Source organism: Acanthisitta chloris, unplaced genomic scaffold, assembly GCF_000695815.1.
Source record: "Acanthisitta chloris isolate BGI_N310 unplaced genomic scaffold, ASM69581v1 scaffold9163, whole genome shotgun sequence".
NCBI lineage: Eukaryota > Metazoa > Chordata > Aves > Passeriformes > Acanthisittidae > Acanthisitta > Acanthisitta chloris.
Genome location: NW_008666544.1, coordinates 93,989 through 109,790, shown reverse-complemented (window position 1 = coordinate 109,790; position 15,802 = coordinate 93,989). Strand labels below are relative to the sequence as shown.

General features: G+C 39.5%; 1 protein-coding gene across 1 annotated transcript in view; it reads right to left on the bottom strand.

The window, feature by feature from the left end:
* Nucleotides 1–15,802, bottom strand: part of LOC103799813 (transcription factor SOX-5-like) — a gene marked incomplete at both ends in the record, with an annotated part of 132,415 nt that overhangs the window by 24,072 nt on the left and 92,541 nt on the right. Inside the window, one exon of the mRNA XM_009072163.1 lies at nt 3,497–3,643. Coding sequence (XP_009070411.1) covers nt 3,497–3,643 — 147 coding nt within the window. The remainder of the gene's footprint in view (nt 1–3,496; nt 3,644–15,802) is intronic.

Below are 15,802 nucleotides of genomic sequence, written 5' to 3'. Positions count from 1 at the left end.
AGGAGCCTGTAACCACCTTGAACACCCAACAGAGCAGCATGCAAGCATTTACACGATCAAAGGCAAAATGTGCTTAAGACAGACTTTGGAAATCCAGCACAATTTGGCAAACTTCAAAGATAGTTGCCTTTCAAATGGGTTGTGGAGGAGGCCTTGGTAAATTTGAATGGTATGATTAGCATACCGGCTGTTTTTAAAACTGCTCAAGAAGAAGCTGTGTTAAAATCCATTTCCGCAAGACACACACATTTTCTTTTGGACAGGCTCCACTAGCTCTGTTTCTTAAATCAATTTTTCTGGCACAGATTTCTTCTTGGAAGAATGTACGACACCAGCTCAGTTTCCTAACCAAAACTTGACAGAATGTGTGCAGCACAGCATAATGGCATCTCTACTTCGTGGCTTCCTAAAAGTTACAGTACAGAAACCTCGGAAGTAAATTTGACTACTCCAGGTCACATCTGTTGAAAGACGAGCAAGCTGCCAGGGTAGTCTGCCCAGCACAATGTTCAAACACTGGTGAGGGCCACTGATAAAAGGTTTGCCAAAACGGGAGTTGCCAAGGTCTTAGAGGAGTTTCAGGGATGTTTTCAAGTCTTACTAGATTTAAAGGATGATCCTTGGCAAACTCCCCCTGATGCTTCTCAGCATTTCTAGAGCCAACAGTTGTTCCATCTGCCGCTGAGGCCGACTTTGAAGAATCCTTGCAAAGAGCAGCACACTAACTTTAACACTATACAAGAGAGGGAAAAAAACACAGCTTTTCAGAAGTGACCTAGATGTTTGCCAGTAGCTTGACACACTCTCAGGTAAGGCTGTCTCCTTGTCTCCAAACACTTGAGCGTATTACCAAAGCTGCGCCAGTGTAAACTGTGGGCTGAAAATAGAGATTCAGTAAACAGCATCTATTGAAAGCTTGTCTAAGGCATTAACTGTTCATCCGTGGAGGTCTGATGTACAGTAACAGCAAGAAAGACCACCACAAACTAACCACAAGAACCAAATTGCTGCTGGCAATTAAAATATCAGTAATTTTAAAAATAGCTGTGAAACTCAGATACTCCCTGACAACAGCTAGAAAAACTAAATTAAAAAAAATCAGGAAACGCAATAAACTTTTGGAGCTGTTGAACACAAACAAGATTTGAAAAAGCAAAGGAAGGTCCACACAGACACAAACGAAGGTGTTTAGTTTCAACACATAAGCTTCAGTTTCTGCCATTGTGACCGATTTGCCAGTGTGTTCCTGAGCCAGGCCACTGCACTATTGTATAAGCTTTATTCTAATTACTGTAGGCTCTATAAAGGTTTCTTTATCGTTTAGTATTATAAATAATTGTGCTTCCAGGCTGGGGTTCAAAGCTCAGAACAGCACTCGCACAACAGCACAGGCAGGTCAGCTGACCTCTCTCCAATTCTCCTCTCTCTGGTGCTGAGGACAGACAAAGTGATATGTCTGTCATACGCCATTACCATTAGAACAGAATCTTGTTCTTTTATTACAACTGAATGCAATGCTAAGTGAAATCAATGTCTTGGATTTCCAGGCTGAGCTTGGAGGTCACAGCCACTCTATCATTTCTCAGCATTATCCCTTCTCTTTCTCTCGCGCTCTCTCTGAGCCTCCAACTGGCACACAGCAGATTGAAAACAGCATGCATCACAGGGCTTACACTGCACAATTTTACAGCCTTTTGGAGCCCCCTTCCTTTCAATGCTAAGTGAAATCAATGTCTTGGATTTCCAGGCTGAGCTTGGAGGTCACAGCCACTCTATCATTTCTCAGCATTATCCCTTCTCTTTCTCTCGCGCTCTCTCTGAGCCTCCAACTGGCACACAGCAGATTGAAAACAGCATGCATCACAGGGCTTACACTGCACAATTTTACAGCCTTTTGGAGCCCCCTTCCTTTCCTTTTGGCCCACTTTTTAATTTTTTTTTTCCCAATTTGAAAATAAGTTTTGTTTGTCCCCTACAGAACTGCAAGCCAAAGGCACTGGAACACCTACATATACAGTAAAGCACAAGGGAGAGCAGAGCTGATCTTGACAGCTGCCAGTTAAGATGGTTATGCTCAATGTTACCAGTAGATATGGTAGGCCTTCTAACCCCGCAATTGCCACAAAATACATACTGTGCCCCTCAGAGCTCATCAGACATTCTGCCTGTGCACAAAAGAACCAAAAACAACACTGGGGTTTTAAGTGTAGGACATCTTGCAAGCCACTAGCCACACACAAAAAACCCTCTGTAAAATGCATAAAAATCTCTTGTTAACCACAGACATAACTTTTATTTAAAAATCTCCAACAATCTACCATCAAGCACTGCACAGCTTTGTGACTCCTTGCTCTAAGAGAAGAGGCCAAGTCAAGGATAAATTTCAGGAAGTCAGCAAGTCTACACTAAGGAGAGAAGACAGACAACATAAACCCAGAGCTTGATTCATTAACACAACAGCTACTGATTTCAAGCCATGTCTTTTATTCTTTGAACATGTATCTCACTGAGCTGACAATGGTATTATTTATTTGTCTGGTTATTTTTAATCTGTGCTGTTTTACTGTTAGGGTAAAAACAAGACACTACTGTCAATTCAAGGAATCTCTCCTGACGTGATAAAGGACATGGACAGCATGCTAGAGGACACTACCAAAAAGGAAGGACACATTTTTATCAAACACTTGCTGTCACTTAAATAGGACTGCTTTCTCCCTGCGTTCCTTAGCTAAATTCTTCCCAGCTGTTTTACAACACCTAAGATGTGCCATTCAGTGTTGACCTATTAGTTTTGCTCAGCTGTGGAACACACTGAGCTCCCCTTCTTCCAGTGCACATATTCTGCATTTGTTCTCTAGGTATAGCTAGTCACACACTGGGGGCATTATACAGATGTGACCACCAGCTGTTAGCTTGACCTCTTAAATGAGGACAGACCAAATCACCCAGCTATGACCAAGATTACTCATCAGAGCCCATCGCTTGGTGCATAGATTCCAGCCCTGCTCTATGACAACAGGAATTGCTTTGGAGACTTGTTCCTTCACAGACTCCAGCTGAAGCCTAGGACAGAATCTGGCCACAGATGGAATGCCCTCACCACTTTCCATCTCTCTCTGACACACTGCTAACTGGACTGTGGGTTGAAAGGAAACAACAGTTGTGTGCTGGAATAGGATACTGGTCACCTCAGCCTGCTATCTGTTCCTGAAGATGGAAGAAACCACACTGTGATAGCTAGGACACTGCAGGGGAACACATGTGATGTCAGCTAAGGTGATCTGTTACCGATATTATGCATGAATGGTTGCTTGGTATTACTTCTCCACAGTCCTCCCACTGGGAAACAGGCACTACGAATATCCTCCCATTTCAGGAGCCAAACTGAGAACAAAGCTGCCTGCAACTGAGAGGCACACAGACACCCTTCAGAAAAAAAACACATGCAAATACCCACATTGTCAGAAAGGCAGTGCTGCCAGGCCTGGTACAGTACCTTGCTTTTGGGTGGAGGGCTGTTTGTGCTCTTGTCTGTGTGGATGCTGGTAGGGGATACGGCAGCACCAAGGTTACCCTGGGGGATGCCAGGTATCTTGCCTCCCGGAGACACTTGCATCGCAGCAAGTTGGGCAGCATACAACTGCTGTAAAACCAAAACAAAACCACAAAGGGGAGGGGTGGGGGGGAAGAGAGGAGAGACATCATCAATAAATAAATCATCTTCCCAAAACTTCTACTGCAGATGGTATCTTTTCCTTCTGATGGGTATTTTTTATTTAGCACATGTATATTCCAAGACAAGCATTGTCATCTCAACTTTTGTGGCTCATTCCTCAGGGGGGGAATGAGAGACGTCACAGTAAGAAATGTCCCAGCTTCCCTGTGTGTCCAGGGATTCAAAACAAGAAACAAAAGCTAATCTTCATGGTTTGCCTGAGCTACTGGGCAATCTGTCCTTTCCTGAGACATCTTAGGCATAAAAGCATTTCTACCAGTAATAAGCATCAACCTCTGTGAAACTCACATCATGTTTGATATGATGGTCTCTGTGCTACTGCTTTATGTTTCTTTATTTTACTTGCCATGTCTGCCCTGTTTGCATGGGCCATAAGGTGTCTGGGACAGGGAATGTCAAAATTTTGTTTAGTACTTACCCAACTCTCAGCTGGGTTCTGGGGAACCACTAGAGTCAATATAAATATACATGTATCAATGGCAAAGTACTGTCCATTAGCTATGAGAAGCTCTGATTAAGCCTAAGAACCTTTTCTGCAATAGATGTAAAGCAGACACACTGTGGAAATGTTTTTCTCTTTGAAACTAAACCAGTAAGGCACTTTAAACACATATTTCATTATTAACATGTGAATACTTATAATCACAGTCATCTGTTTAAAGTTATGCACTACAGTAAGAGTTTAATGGACAGAGGTCAAAAGCAGTGAGAAAGCAGGCAAAGCACCAGTGCCTGGAAGCTCCCTTGACCTCCAAATAAAACATGGGGAAAAAACCCATGGTGGGCAGGAGAAGCAACAAGTGTTGCTGCATGGTGAACAGAGAGGAATTTGGAAGTCAGGTGCCTGAGAGAGCAGGCAGTGTAGCAACAAAGGCTTTCCCTCTTTGGTCACAGTATCAGTTTCCAAGACTCATACTACTTATGATTAATGCTGTGCTGTCCATGTGTAATGTGTAACACTGAATGACAGTGCTCTCTGCCTGCAGGTACTAATAGAGCTCCTGAGATGCAATATGACAAGGGATAACATGCAGGAACATGCAAGTGGGTGTGAAAAAACATGCGGGCTTCAATATGTCTAAGTCTAAGAAGTCTTGTTAGCAGTGCTTAGCTGTTTTGATGTTGTTTCTCAGTTAATTTTATATGCTGATAAAATAACAAAGGTCAGATTTGAGGGCACGAAGAAATGCTAACCCAAACCAGCAAGTCTGAAAGAGGAAAATGAGGATTCATTACAGGAGTATTCCATGTGGAGCTGTGCAAAAGGTAGAGAGACACTGCTAATAGAGTTTAGAGTACATAAGCCCTGTAGCAAGCACCTAACTTAACCAAATGGGCACGAATCTTGGACAACCCTGGACATTGTCCTGTGGTTCCCTGTACAAACCAGTCCCTTTGCTGGTGCACAGTCCTAGCCCTTTCACGTAATTCAAAGCAGTCCACTGCTCTTTTAGGTGTAATCAGACACCAACTTCTTACTTCTTTCTTTTGCGTGCTATCCTTTTCAGACTTGCTATTCTTTTCAGTTTTGAATCCTTTTTATTTCTTTTCTCTACTTTCACACTGCTTGTTCCTTATTTTTCTGTATTTCTTAATCACCATTTATCCATCCCATTCTGTTCAGTGTCCCTCTCCTTCCCTATCACCCATTCATTCATCCGTTCTCTCCTTGCCTTATCCTCAAATTTATTTATTCATTTATTCTATGCATTACCCCCAGCGAGTCTGAGCCAAATAGATGCAAATCAACTACAGATAAAAGTCATCAAAAACAATCCAGCCACAAATCGGTCATAGATTCAAATGCATGTATTTATCAGCTGAAGTTCATATCCATTCATTCTTTCTAAAGAAGACTAAATCCAGCAGGGAAAATGGAACAAGGGTCTGTGTGAACCAGAGAAGAACTGCAGCAGGCAGTTCAAGGAAAACCAAGCCAGCATTATGTATGAATTAATATATCAGAAGGACAATGGTTGTTTAAGAAACAGGATACATGACTAGGGAACGGCTCAAACATAACTGGACTCTGGTGGTGACAGAGCAGATCTAGGGAAAGCTTTTCCTTTTCTTTTGCTCCCTATTGAAAAAAAATGACAGGACAAATTTAGGCAGCTATGGGAAAAAGACAAAGTCAAACAGCCATTAGGCAGGAAAGGTTCAAACTTGCTGCTAATCTATAGATTAAGTATCAGAGAGTATGCCTAGTTCACATGTAAAGGTAAAAATAACACAGTCAGTTTGCACACTTAGCAGTCCTGAACCAACTGCCAGGCCATACAGGGACCAGCCTGCTGAGGACTGAACTTTACAGAAATTCTCGTGAGCCTTTGGGGAAGACTTTCCAAACCCTGAAAAGAGAGGGAAGCCCCTACTTCAAACAGAGCTCTCAGCCTTCTGTTGAGGTCCAAAGACAGAATCACAAGAACAAAACTATGTGAAAAACATGTACAACACGGTGTCCAAGGATATGCACATCTTACATCTCTCAGTGGTCCCTGAGACGTGTTGGAAGCTATGGTTCCTCCCTATAGTACTATCATCAACCACCTTTCTGACAATGCATGTAAAGCAGATGATGACTAAATAAGCACAGAGAATGAATTTCCCTAAGCAACAGTCTAGGAGAAAGCCATATTTTCAGGCGATAAATGGAATATATGGAATTTCAAATGTATGCTTTTTCCTCAGTTCAGGAACAGATATACCTGAAGAGAATGAAACACACAGTATAGTGTGGAGTAACCTGGAAGGAGGGGTGGAAGAAAATCTATAAAGCCTTCATTCACGCTTTGTAAAACCTTCTGTCCTCCTGTTATCAGATTCAACATCTCACCTCTATTTAATTTATTTTGAGAATTAAAAACAAACATTAAATAAAACTTTATAAGAGGTCCCTTGTTTAGAGTACTCTCTTAAAAAGTCCCTTCTTGCAACACAAACCAACTATTTTACAGAAAAGAGCAGTATCAGGCCCAGCTCTAAAGTGAAAAACATGAGGTTATGAAATTGCAAGGGTCTGACTCCTATTTAACCAGTAAGATTCCTCCAATATTCTCCCCATCCCATTTCAAAAAATGGACAGAAATCTACAACATGCAGCACATTTCTTAGATTGTCAATATTTTTTAGCTTTAACATTATTGAACTTGTCTGTGAATATTTAGTTCTTTTAGGACATGATGGCCTTTATTTTACACCCGAGGAAGGGGCAGTGGTGTGACCAAGTGCTGTGAATCAGGATGGTTGAATCACAACAGTCTATGTGTTTATTTCACAGACAAAAACTCCAACAGAAGAACATTTCTAACTCTGCTTCCCCACTAGAGTTTCAGATTTTGGAACAGTGTATGAATAGATCTCTGTTGAAATATTCAACCATCATCTACAAGGTACCCTTATACTCTTCCCAGCAATGAAACCAAGATCTCAAAAAGTGCAATGAAAATGATGTGAAGTCTCTATCACTGCTGTAATACACCGTTCTTGAGCTTCTTCATTTTGATTCCAAGCAGACTCCTGAAGCCATTTCCACTATCTTCAGCTAACCTAAAGACTCAGTGTCAAATTCCAGTATCTCAAGAGGTCATTTTTCTGCACTACAACTCATAGAGGACCTTTAACCTATAGAGTCTTGACTGGTTTATTGTGACCAAGGCATTCAGTTGGAATCAGTGAAGCACTACTGCTTTGGGCAGGTTTCTTTTTACTATACATAATAAATAAGGATAATATTCTGAATTTAATAAGATAGGTAATACTTCTTTAGGAAGGCAGAACTGGGCTTCTGAAAAAGCAATTAAAAAGTAACATCTATTGTTTGTTTATAACTAAATGACTATGTTTCAGCTCCCCTGCCCATGTGCAATATTGCATGCCTTGTTAATGTTTTCTCATTAACCTCTTATGAAAATCTGTATGGAAGCAAAATGATCAGAACAAAAGCACAATGTGATACACTTTAAAATGAGCAGGAGGTATCGTTAATTTTTTAATGCTGCCCCTCTGTTCTTAAGCTATTAAACAAAAAATTTCCCTTCTCCCCAGGTCACCACCTAAACCATTTATAATTCTTCCAATATATTAAGCAGAAATATTCAGCTGAACTCACCAAATGGACTAGCTCTAAGAGCTCTTGGCTTGATGACTCTGTAGTACATCAATAGCAAAGCCTTAAGGTTAGGCTAGCTTTGAAAACTTTCCCCTTGGGCATTGTTTTTACATGTTAACAATGCTCATTACTGCTTGGAGGGTACACTAAAAATGAATTCTTGTTCTATTAATACAGAAAATGAGAATGAGATTTAATAGCAATTTTAGAAAGGGTTGAACAAAGTGCTAGCAATTACATAGGCAGAGATAGTTGATTCAAGCACCTATAGGCATTTGGATCACAGTATTATCTCTTATTAAAATATTTTTATTAGCCAACAGTAGAGATTAAGAGCTGTTATTAAAAGAAAACACAGAGAGAAAGACAGGTGGTACAGGAAACTGAATCAGTTACTGCAATAAATTTGGTTCTGATATAAACTAGTTTTTCAGTGAAGATGCCACAGCGATGAATTTACAAACCACTGTGCCTAAATGTCTGAACTGTTGACTGATACAACACTTCAATTTCTTTGTCATTCTGAGACCCATCATTAAAAATATACACATGAATGGCCCTGTTCTTTGTTTTTTTGCATAATCTGGGGGGGGGAAATGGTACAAAATGAGATTCTCTCACTCAGAATACATGAATTTCATGTTCATTACCTCAAAATGTATGCTTATAAAAGGAATGAAAGTGTTTGATTTTGGCAGAAAGAACTAATTTTGGATCTGTTCAGGTGTTTTTTTTATTGGGGAAAAAAAGGACACAAGGAATTAGAAAGTAAAAGGAATTCACTTTAACATTTGACACATTCTGCTGTAAGGTAAATTCTTACAGGTAGTGGCAATAGAGATAAAAAGTTAACTACAGAAATTAGAATTAAAGCTGCACTCATTAGTGATTGTAGCAACACTTTCTACATATTCTATCAAAAAAAAAGCTCCTCATTTAGCTCTGCATTTCATATTTGAAAGGTACAAGTGCCAGATTTTCATCTTTTCTTTGTCTGAGTTTTCTTCAAAGATTGTTACTCAAACATTTCAAAGGGACATGCTAATTTGGACATTCAAAACTTCAGCAAAGACTTTGTTTGCATCAACTGGGAAATTTTCAGAAAACAAATGCAGCATGTGAACTCAAAGTCAATAAGCTCCTTTAAAACCTTGCCTGAAGAACCCATTGTAAGCTGAATTTGTTAGCTTTCACTTTGAGATAATAACAATAGAGCTCGAGATACTGAGATGCACTTACAGTATTTTTGTTTATTTTTGGTTTTATTTTATTCTTTAGAATTCTGAACACAGTTGGAGAATCATTGCTGTTCCACCTATCACTGCCTCTCTCACACCCAATCCACAAGCAATTGCCCTGGCTCCCAGTGCTGAGGTATGCACAGAGACTCTCTCTGGCAGAGAACCTTTCCTGAACTAGTGTTTCCTTTATTGACCAAGCAGAAAATAGCAAGCTGGATGAATTCACCCCAAAATTGTGGACCACACAGAGACTAGAGAAGATACATTAAATATTGAAAAGCTGTACTGTTCCTTCCCGTGGCCACAGAAACCAGCTAACTTCCTTTGCAAACTCCCATCCTAGCTATGCTCTGTATTTAGCCTAAGGGAGGACGACAGGTAAGTAAATCACATATCAAGGAACAATAATAAATATTTGAAAGTTAAGACTGGGCAAGCTAATAGACAAGCAATATACTGCTTTTAATCAGAGAACACTGGCAACTCTTGGAGAAATCAGCTAGAGAAATTCTGACTCCTGATGTTTCAGTCAAGATCAGATGTATTTTAGGAAGATGAACTTTTTAAACACAGAGTTTATTATGCCCAGTAATATTTTACGTCTTGTTTTGTCAGACTAGACAATCTAATAGTCTCTCTAGCCTTAAAAAATCCCTGAGACTTAGAAGGAAACATTAAGAAAAACAAGTTCACATTAGAAAAACTGTGAAGCATTCACAAACAGAACAAGGCTTCATTTATATGCTCCTTGCATGCAAGTTACAAGTACAGCCTTGTAACCACCATCTCTCTCATATTAGAAAAACATCACTTTTAGAATCAGTAACCACAAGTCTCCATAAAATATGATTCTGGTAGCTGATCTCTAGGGTTCCAGGCCTGCAGCCCTTATTCCTGAGAATAATCTCACTGTAGTCAACGGAACACTTTGCCCGTGCCAGGATGAATGCACTACTTCTTTTCTTATTTGGAACTTCCATCGTATGACCAACTGGGGGTCCTTGGCATCCAGAAACAAGGCTGGAGTCCAGGTCACTGAAAAACTGAACGAGCTTTAAGTCTGCATCTGAAGCAATAAAGACTTCCACCGCAGTGCACTCAAAACAATGCTTGCTTTGCTTGTAGAACAGCAGCAGTGGATAAAGTAAAACATGTAGGTACAATTTATGGGAGCTCTAAGTTTTCTCAGAAACTAGTGTAATATTGATGGATAGGGCAAATATTTTAGCTAAAGCCCGACTATATTTTTATTTATAGCAGCTTCTTTGGGAAAGACACTACCCATAACAGTCTCAAATGTTAACAAATTCATTCTTCCTTGAAAAGCAGTCTTTAATTCTGCCCATGGATACATGCTATTCAAATACTAGCAAGGTGAGAACCAGCACCCACGACATCAACTGACTGCTCCTGGTGACACAGGAAGACTGTAGGAAACTCCTGATTAGAGCCTAGACCTTGTGGCTCCTTTGTCCCATGCCTTAACAAGAAGACAATCCTTCTACAGGATGTAACTGTAGGAACTTATCAATAGTCACTTCCTATCAGAGGCTAATACGATCTGTTAGTTTCTGTGATAAAATATCGCTGCAAACTGTGTGTTTAAGATTGCCTGCTCTTTACAAATGAAGAGTTTTTAACTGGAAAACTGCCCAAGTGGCCTACATATTCATACATACCATGTTCACACCATATGACAGTAATTGAAATAGAGTGACTATATGGAATGCATATTGGAGAGGAAATTTGATAATGTCTTCTGGAAAAAGCTTGTTGGATGAAATGTTTCAGATGAACAGTGTCCCCTTCAAGGAAAGTAATTTATATTGTACATATTCTAAAATATTTTTAAACAATAATCTGGCAACAATATATCCCTCTAGTTTGTTCTGCAGCACCAGAATATAATGTACTCTTGCTGCCATTATTACTAATTATTTTTATGCCAATAGAACTTCTTTTGTTAGGAAAAAAGGTAAAATAATACATCTTTAAAGTAAGGACATACTTTTGACAGCATATTCCCTAAGGATTATACAGTAAAATGGGCAGTGGTAATGCAGAAGACCAACAGACAACAGGGATGTGTAACTTAAGAAGGGGCATTTGTTTTGTAAACTGCATTCCCTTTGTCACTGACTATTCTGTACTGCAGAATAAAGCTGACTATTCTGTAATGAAGTGTCTGTATGAAGGTTCCACATGGAGACTGCTGTTCCACTACAGCTTTTGCAAATTAGAAGCTTGAAGTCAGTAAAGTGGCCCAGACATTATACTCCTGTAGTAAAAAACTCACTACTGCCTATTTGTTTACCACAAGTATGTTTCCCAAGAGCTTTTTTTTTTTCACATATATCCACATTTTTGGCAACTAGCTCAGAGCACCTGACTTCAGTAAGTATAATTTCTCATTTGAGAGACCAAAATTCTATGAGTGGTCATTTGACAAAATACTTATTTCATATTGCATTGCTTTACTTGACTGGTACTGTATATAATCATTCATTGTTATCCATTAAGTGACTAGAGCAGTTAACAAGCAAACACTGCCAGCAGAATTACTGTAAATAAGGTTCTATATGTTTCAGATTGCTGAGCTATAATTAAGGCATTTCACTATTTTATACACATTTCCTTAAGCAACTCTTTCTCCAGTTTTTATTTATAGATTTTCTGTTTGCATTTTAAGTTGTTGTATTCAACAGGGAATTAAGTCAGGAAAACTCTGTGCCTGCTTTAGGACTGATACTGAATTAATTACTTCAAATCTGAATACTCTGTTTCTCCTGAAGTTAAGTGCAGAGCTCACAGTAGAAAGATTAAGGTCAACTGCATTTCTTATTTTGAGAACATGGATTTGCTGACTTGAATGCTGATATGATATCAAGTTCTCATATCTTGATGATTCTAGGATTCCTTACTGACTTGTCCCTCCTCTTGTACAGGAACAAAGTAGTGAAACGGGTATTTTGCAGTACATGTGGATCACAGCCCTCAGTCTGCTCTAGAAACTCTTTTGAGGTGAGTTGAAATAAGAGCAAAATCCTAAAATACTGATGATCCTCCTTAATGGTAGCAAAAGGATGATAATCACCTATCAGAAGCAACAGTGCCATGTTGTCAAATCATATTTAATGGAAAGGGACAGAAAAAAATGTAAAAATTTATACCTGGATATTTTTGGCTCCCCCATAGTTATATCTTCATTTGCTAATTATGATATCAAACAGTGAAATGAGAAACATTCCTTCAAGTCTGATTCCCTCTTGACATTAAGAATATTTCTGAACCTGAAGTACCGTATGATTGTATCTGTTGTCCTTGGAGGTATAAATTAGCATTGTTCCTCGGTTATCTGACACATACAGGAGCTCAGTAACATCTCAGCTCATTCAAAATCATAATTCACTCTTTGAACTGATTTTTGTGGTCAAAGGGTCTGGATAAAGCTGCAGGAGATACAGAGTGACAAACTCTTAGTCCATCATAGGCAACGTTCAACAGAGCTCACTGTGACAGGCTCAGAGAGCCACAGCTACTCTCTTCCAGCTTGGGTAGAAAGGAAAGAATGTGACATTTGTGCCTTAAGGGGGAACTAAACACTGTATCTGAGCTGCTTCCCTTGTGCCAGGGCGCTCTGAAAAGAACACATAAAGGAGGAAGTACAGGTAAAACAAGAATATTGAAAGGGAGGGACCAATGATGGATAGACCATCTGAGCTGCAGAAGAAAACATACTTATTCCAAGACCTAAACTAAACCAAATTGCTTCCTAGAATAGTTCTGAAGAGAGTTTTTTTCCCCCTTTCCCTTTTTCCTTAGCAGGAAGCACTAATAGGATGTGACATGGCATCTTTATTCAGCTGCATCAGTTATTTTATTTTATTTTTGGAGGTGGAGAAAGCAGAGCAAGGTTCTTATTTTGGGGGAGAAGAATGTCAGTCTTGCAGTGCTAGCTTTCCAGTTTATGGGTTTCCGTGCCACAGAAAACTTTCAAATAAGTTCAACAACATCCATTTACTTCTCATGCAATCTTTGTTCATGTTCACTGCCTTACATGCTCATTCCTCAAGTCATCCAGAAAGCTAACAGGTCCTACCTCTTCCTATGAGATCCTGTTGTGAAGTCATGGTATCAGTACAGGGCACCAGTTGTCCTTCCCAGCAGCACGCTGTGACCCTCTTCCATAAAAGCAGAATATATGACAAGAACTGTGGAAAGCTCCAGCTCACACATACTTTTCCTTTGGCTTTAACCCACATGGAATCCCCTCTTCTAAAACAGAGTGTTTGTGTTCTAGGTATTACTAAAGACAAAGCTTGCAGAAAAGGTCCATCAAACTTACTCAACCTGTAGGAAACTGCAATTCCAGCCATGGGCATAGAAATTGCCCCAGATCTGAACTAGAATATTTTAAGCCTCACTGAATCAGAGAAAATCTGTGTTCCAAACTAGAAACCATCTGAGTTTCACTCTGGTCAGACTCCTAATATTCTCAACAGTGAGTCCTATCCACTTAAAATTCATGGAAGTGCCTAACTTCAAACAAGCCCCATTGCTATAAGCTGGATAACTTAGATGCTTAAAAGCACAAATGTGTGTTTGTTAAACTGGGATGCCTGAGGTTAGGATATGACAGACTACAAAGAGGAGATCTGTAGAGGGGAGTGTCCTTATTTTATAACAAAATTGCTGAGAACTGACAGAGTAGAAAAGCACTCAATTAATTTCATTATTTTGGAGTTTGCTTCATTATAGAAAAGTCCCCCTTTAACAAAATGTAGTAGCAGAAACAACTCTATAGCTGTTCAATCTTTTTATTCTTCGATTTTATGATAAAAATGGGTGTGGTCAGTAAAACTCCCCCTCCAATGGAGCCCATAAAACTCCAGAGAGCCTGAAACCTCTGTGAAGCTTTGGCAAACTTCTCAGGAAATAACATAAGAAGCTGTTTTCTGGTTCATCTCACTATTTCCATGCTTACACTGATGTAATGGGAAGAGTGACACTTTGCATATTCCATTAAGACACGTACAGAAGTTTAGTTCTTAATTCTTAGAGACTTTGTTCCCCCAAAGTGGTCTCTGAAAACATCTAAAATCCCTCAAGATTCAGTTTCTGACTCTCACTACAATGAAACTACAAACATGAAGGTCCAAAGACACTGCAGGGACAGACTACAGCCCACGCACCAAAAGCCTTAAATCCAGCCTGAAACTTGCCAATACTCCTCTTTTGGCATATGTTGCACTTGGTGTCTAAGAAGCTGTAGGCACAATAACATGACTGGAGGTCAAAGGGAACTGCATCTTTAATTTTCATGTCCCTCACATGCTACGCATCACCCAAGCACGAGAAGAGCTTATGTGATGAACTTTGGAATGTTACATCCGGCTAAGAGGAACACAATGGCTGATTCTAGTTTTACCAATCCATAAGGATAATAAAGAGCTGCTGGAGCCTCATGTTCCCATATCAAGTTTGAGCTTCTTCTCAGCATCAATCTGACCAAGGGAAATGCAACCTTCTCCATGTTTCTCCACTGCCACCCATCCATCCTGATGCAAACTGTTAAATCAGAGTCTTCCAGCTTACCTGGGTTACCCTATGGAAGTGTCCCCCCTCTCCTTTAAGTCTACAGTGTTTTGCTCTTAAGTCTAGATGGGGTGAATATCGAAACACATCTGTCTGAAGTCCTTTAATTGAGGCAAAAAGGATGCCCTTCATTGGCAACTGGGCTACAACCTCTAACTCATCTCTGAAAGAATTCTACATAGCCACACATTCCACAACCAGGGATGTGCACTATATCAACACTACTTAACTTGTTACAAGCTCTGTAATCCATTAGTACACCTGATCCATCCATGACTATCTATTAAAGTTGACTCCCACAGCTTTTTGAAGCAATGAGTAAATTTTTAAAATGAAAAAAAAAAGACATAAAACTCCTGAGTGCTAACAGCGCTTTTTGAAAATTGTCTCCTTCACACCAATTTCGAGTATGGAATTTTTTTATAACATAAAGATGGATCTGCTTGTCCAAACCCATGAAATACTGAAATGACTGTGCATGCTTAGGAGACATTTTTCAATTGTTAATAATGTGACTGGGTTATAAAAAGAGCTAATCCATATTTTATATTGTTCATCTGGAAATTTGGATTAGGAGGAAAACCCCCAAAAATTTTTATGTTTTAGAAAGCAGTACCAAAACACTAAACTCTTTTCAATTCAAAACAAGAGCCAAAATTGATGTAAAAGCAAATTTTAAATTGCTTCTGGCTGAGCACTTGTCTGCAAAGCAGAAGGGGTGGGAGTACCAAAGAGTTTGCAATGGAAATACCGAGAAGCTTTTACTGTAGTCACACTAACAAGAGCTGCTATCATGAAGTAATAACATTATCCAGAAATCTTTGTTCATTACCTCATTCCTAATGCCATCTCATTTCACTTGAGTTACTTGGGTCTGATGATGGGGTTAACGAGCGAGGAGGTGTTTGAGTGGGTGTGAATTAGGGGCGCTGCTAAAATAGAAGCTATTTTAACAGTTCTGTGTTTAATATAGTCTGGAGCTCAGTAATTTTTTTTCAGGTAAAATACTCACACGTTCCAAGGCTAACACTGACTTTGGCAAAGCACAGATAATACCTAGACTTATTCATATTACACAGAGTATTACAGATGAATTCATGCTTCTATTCCTTTTCTACC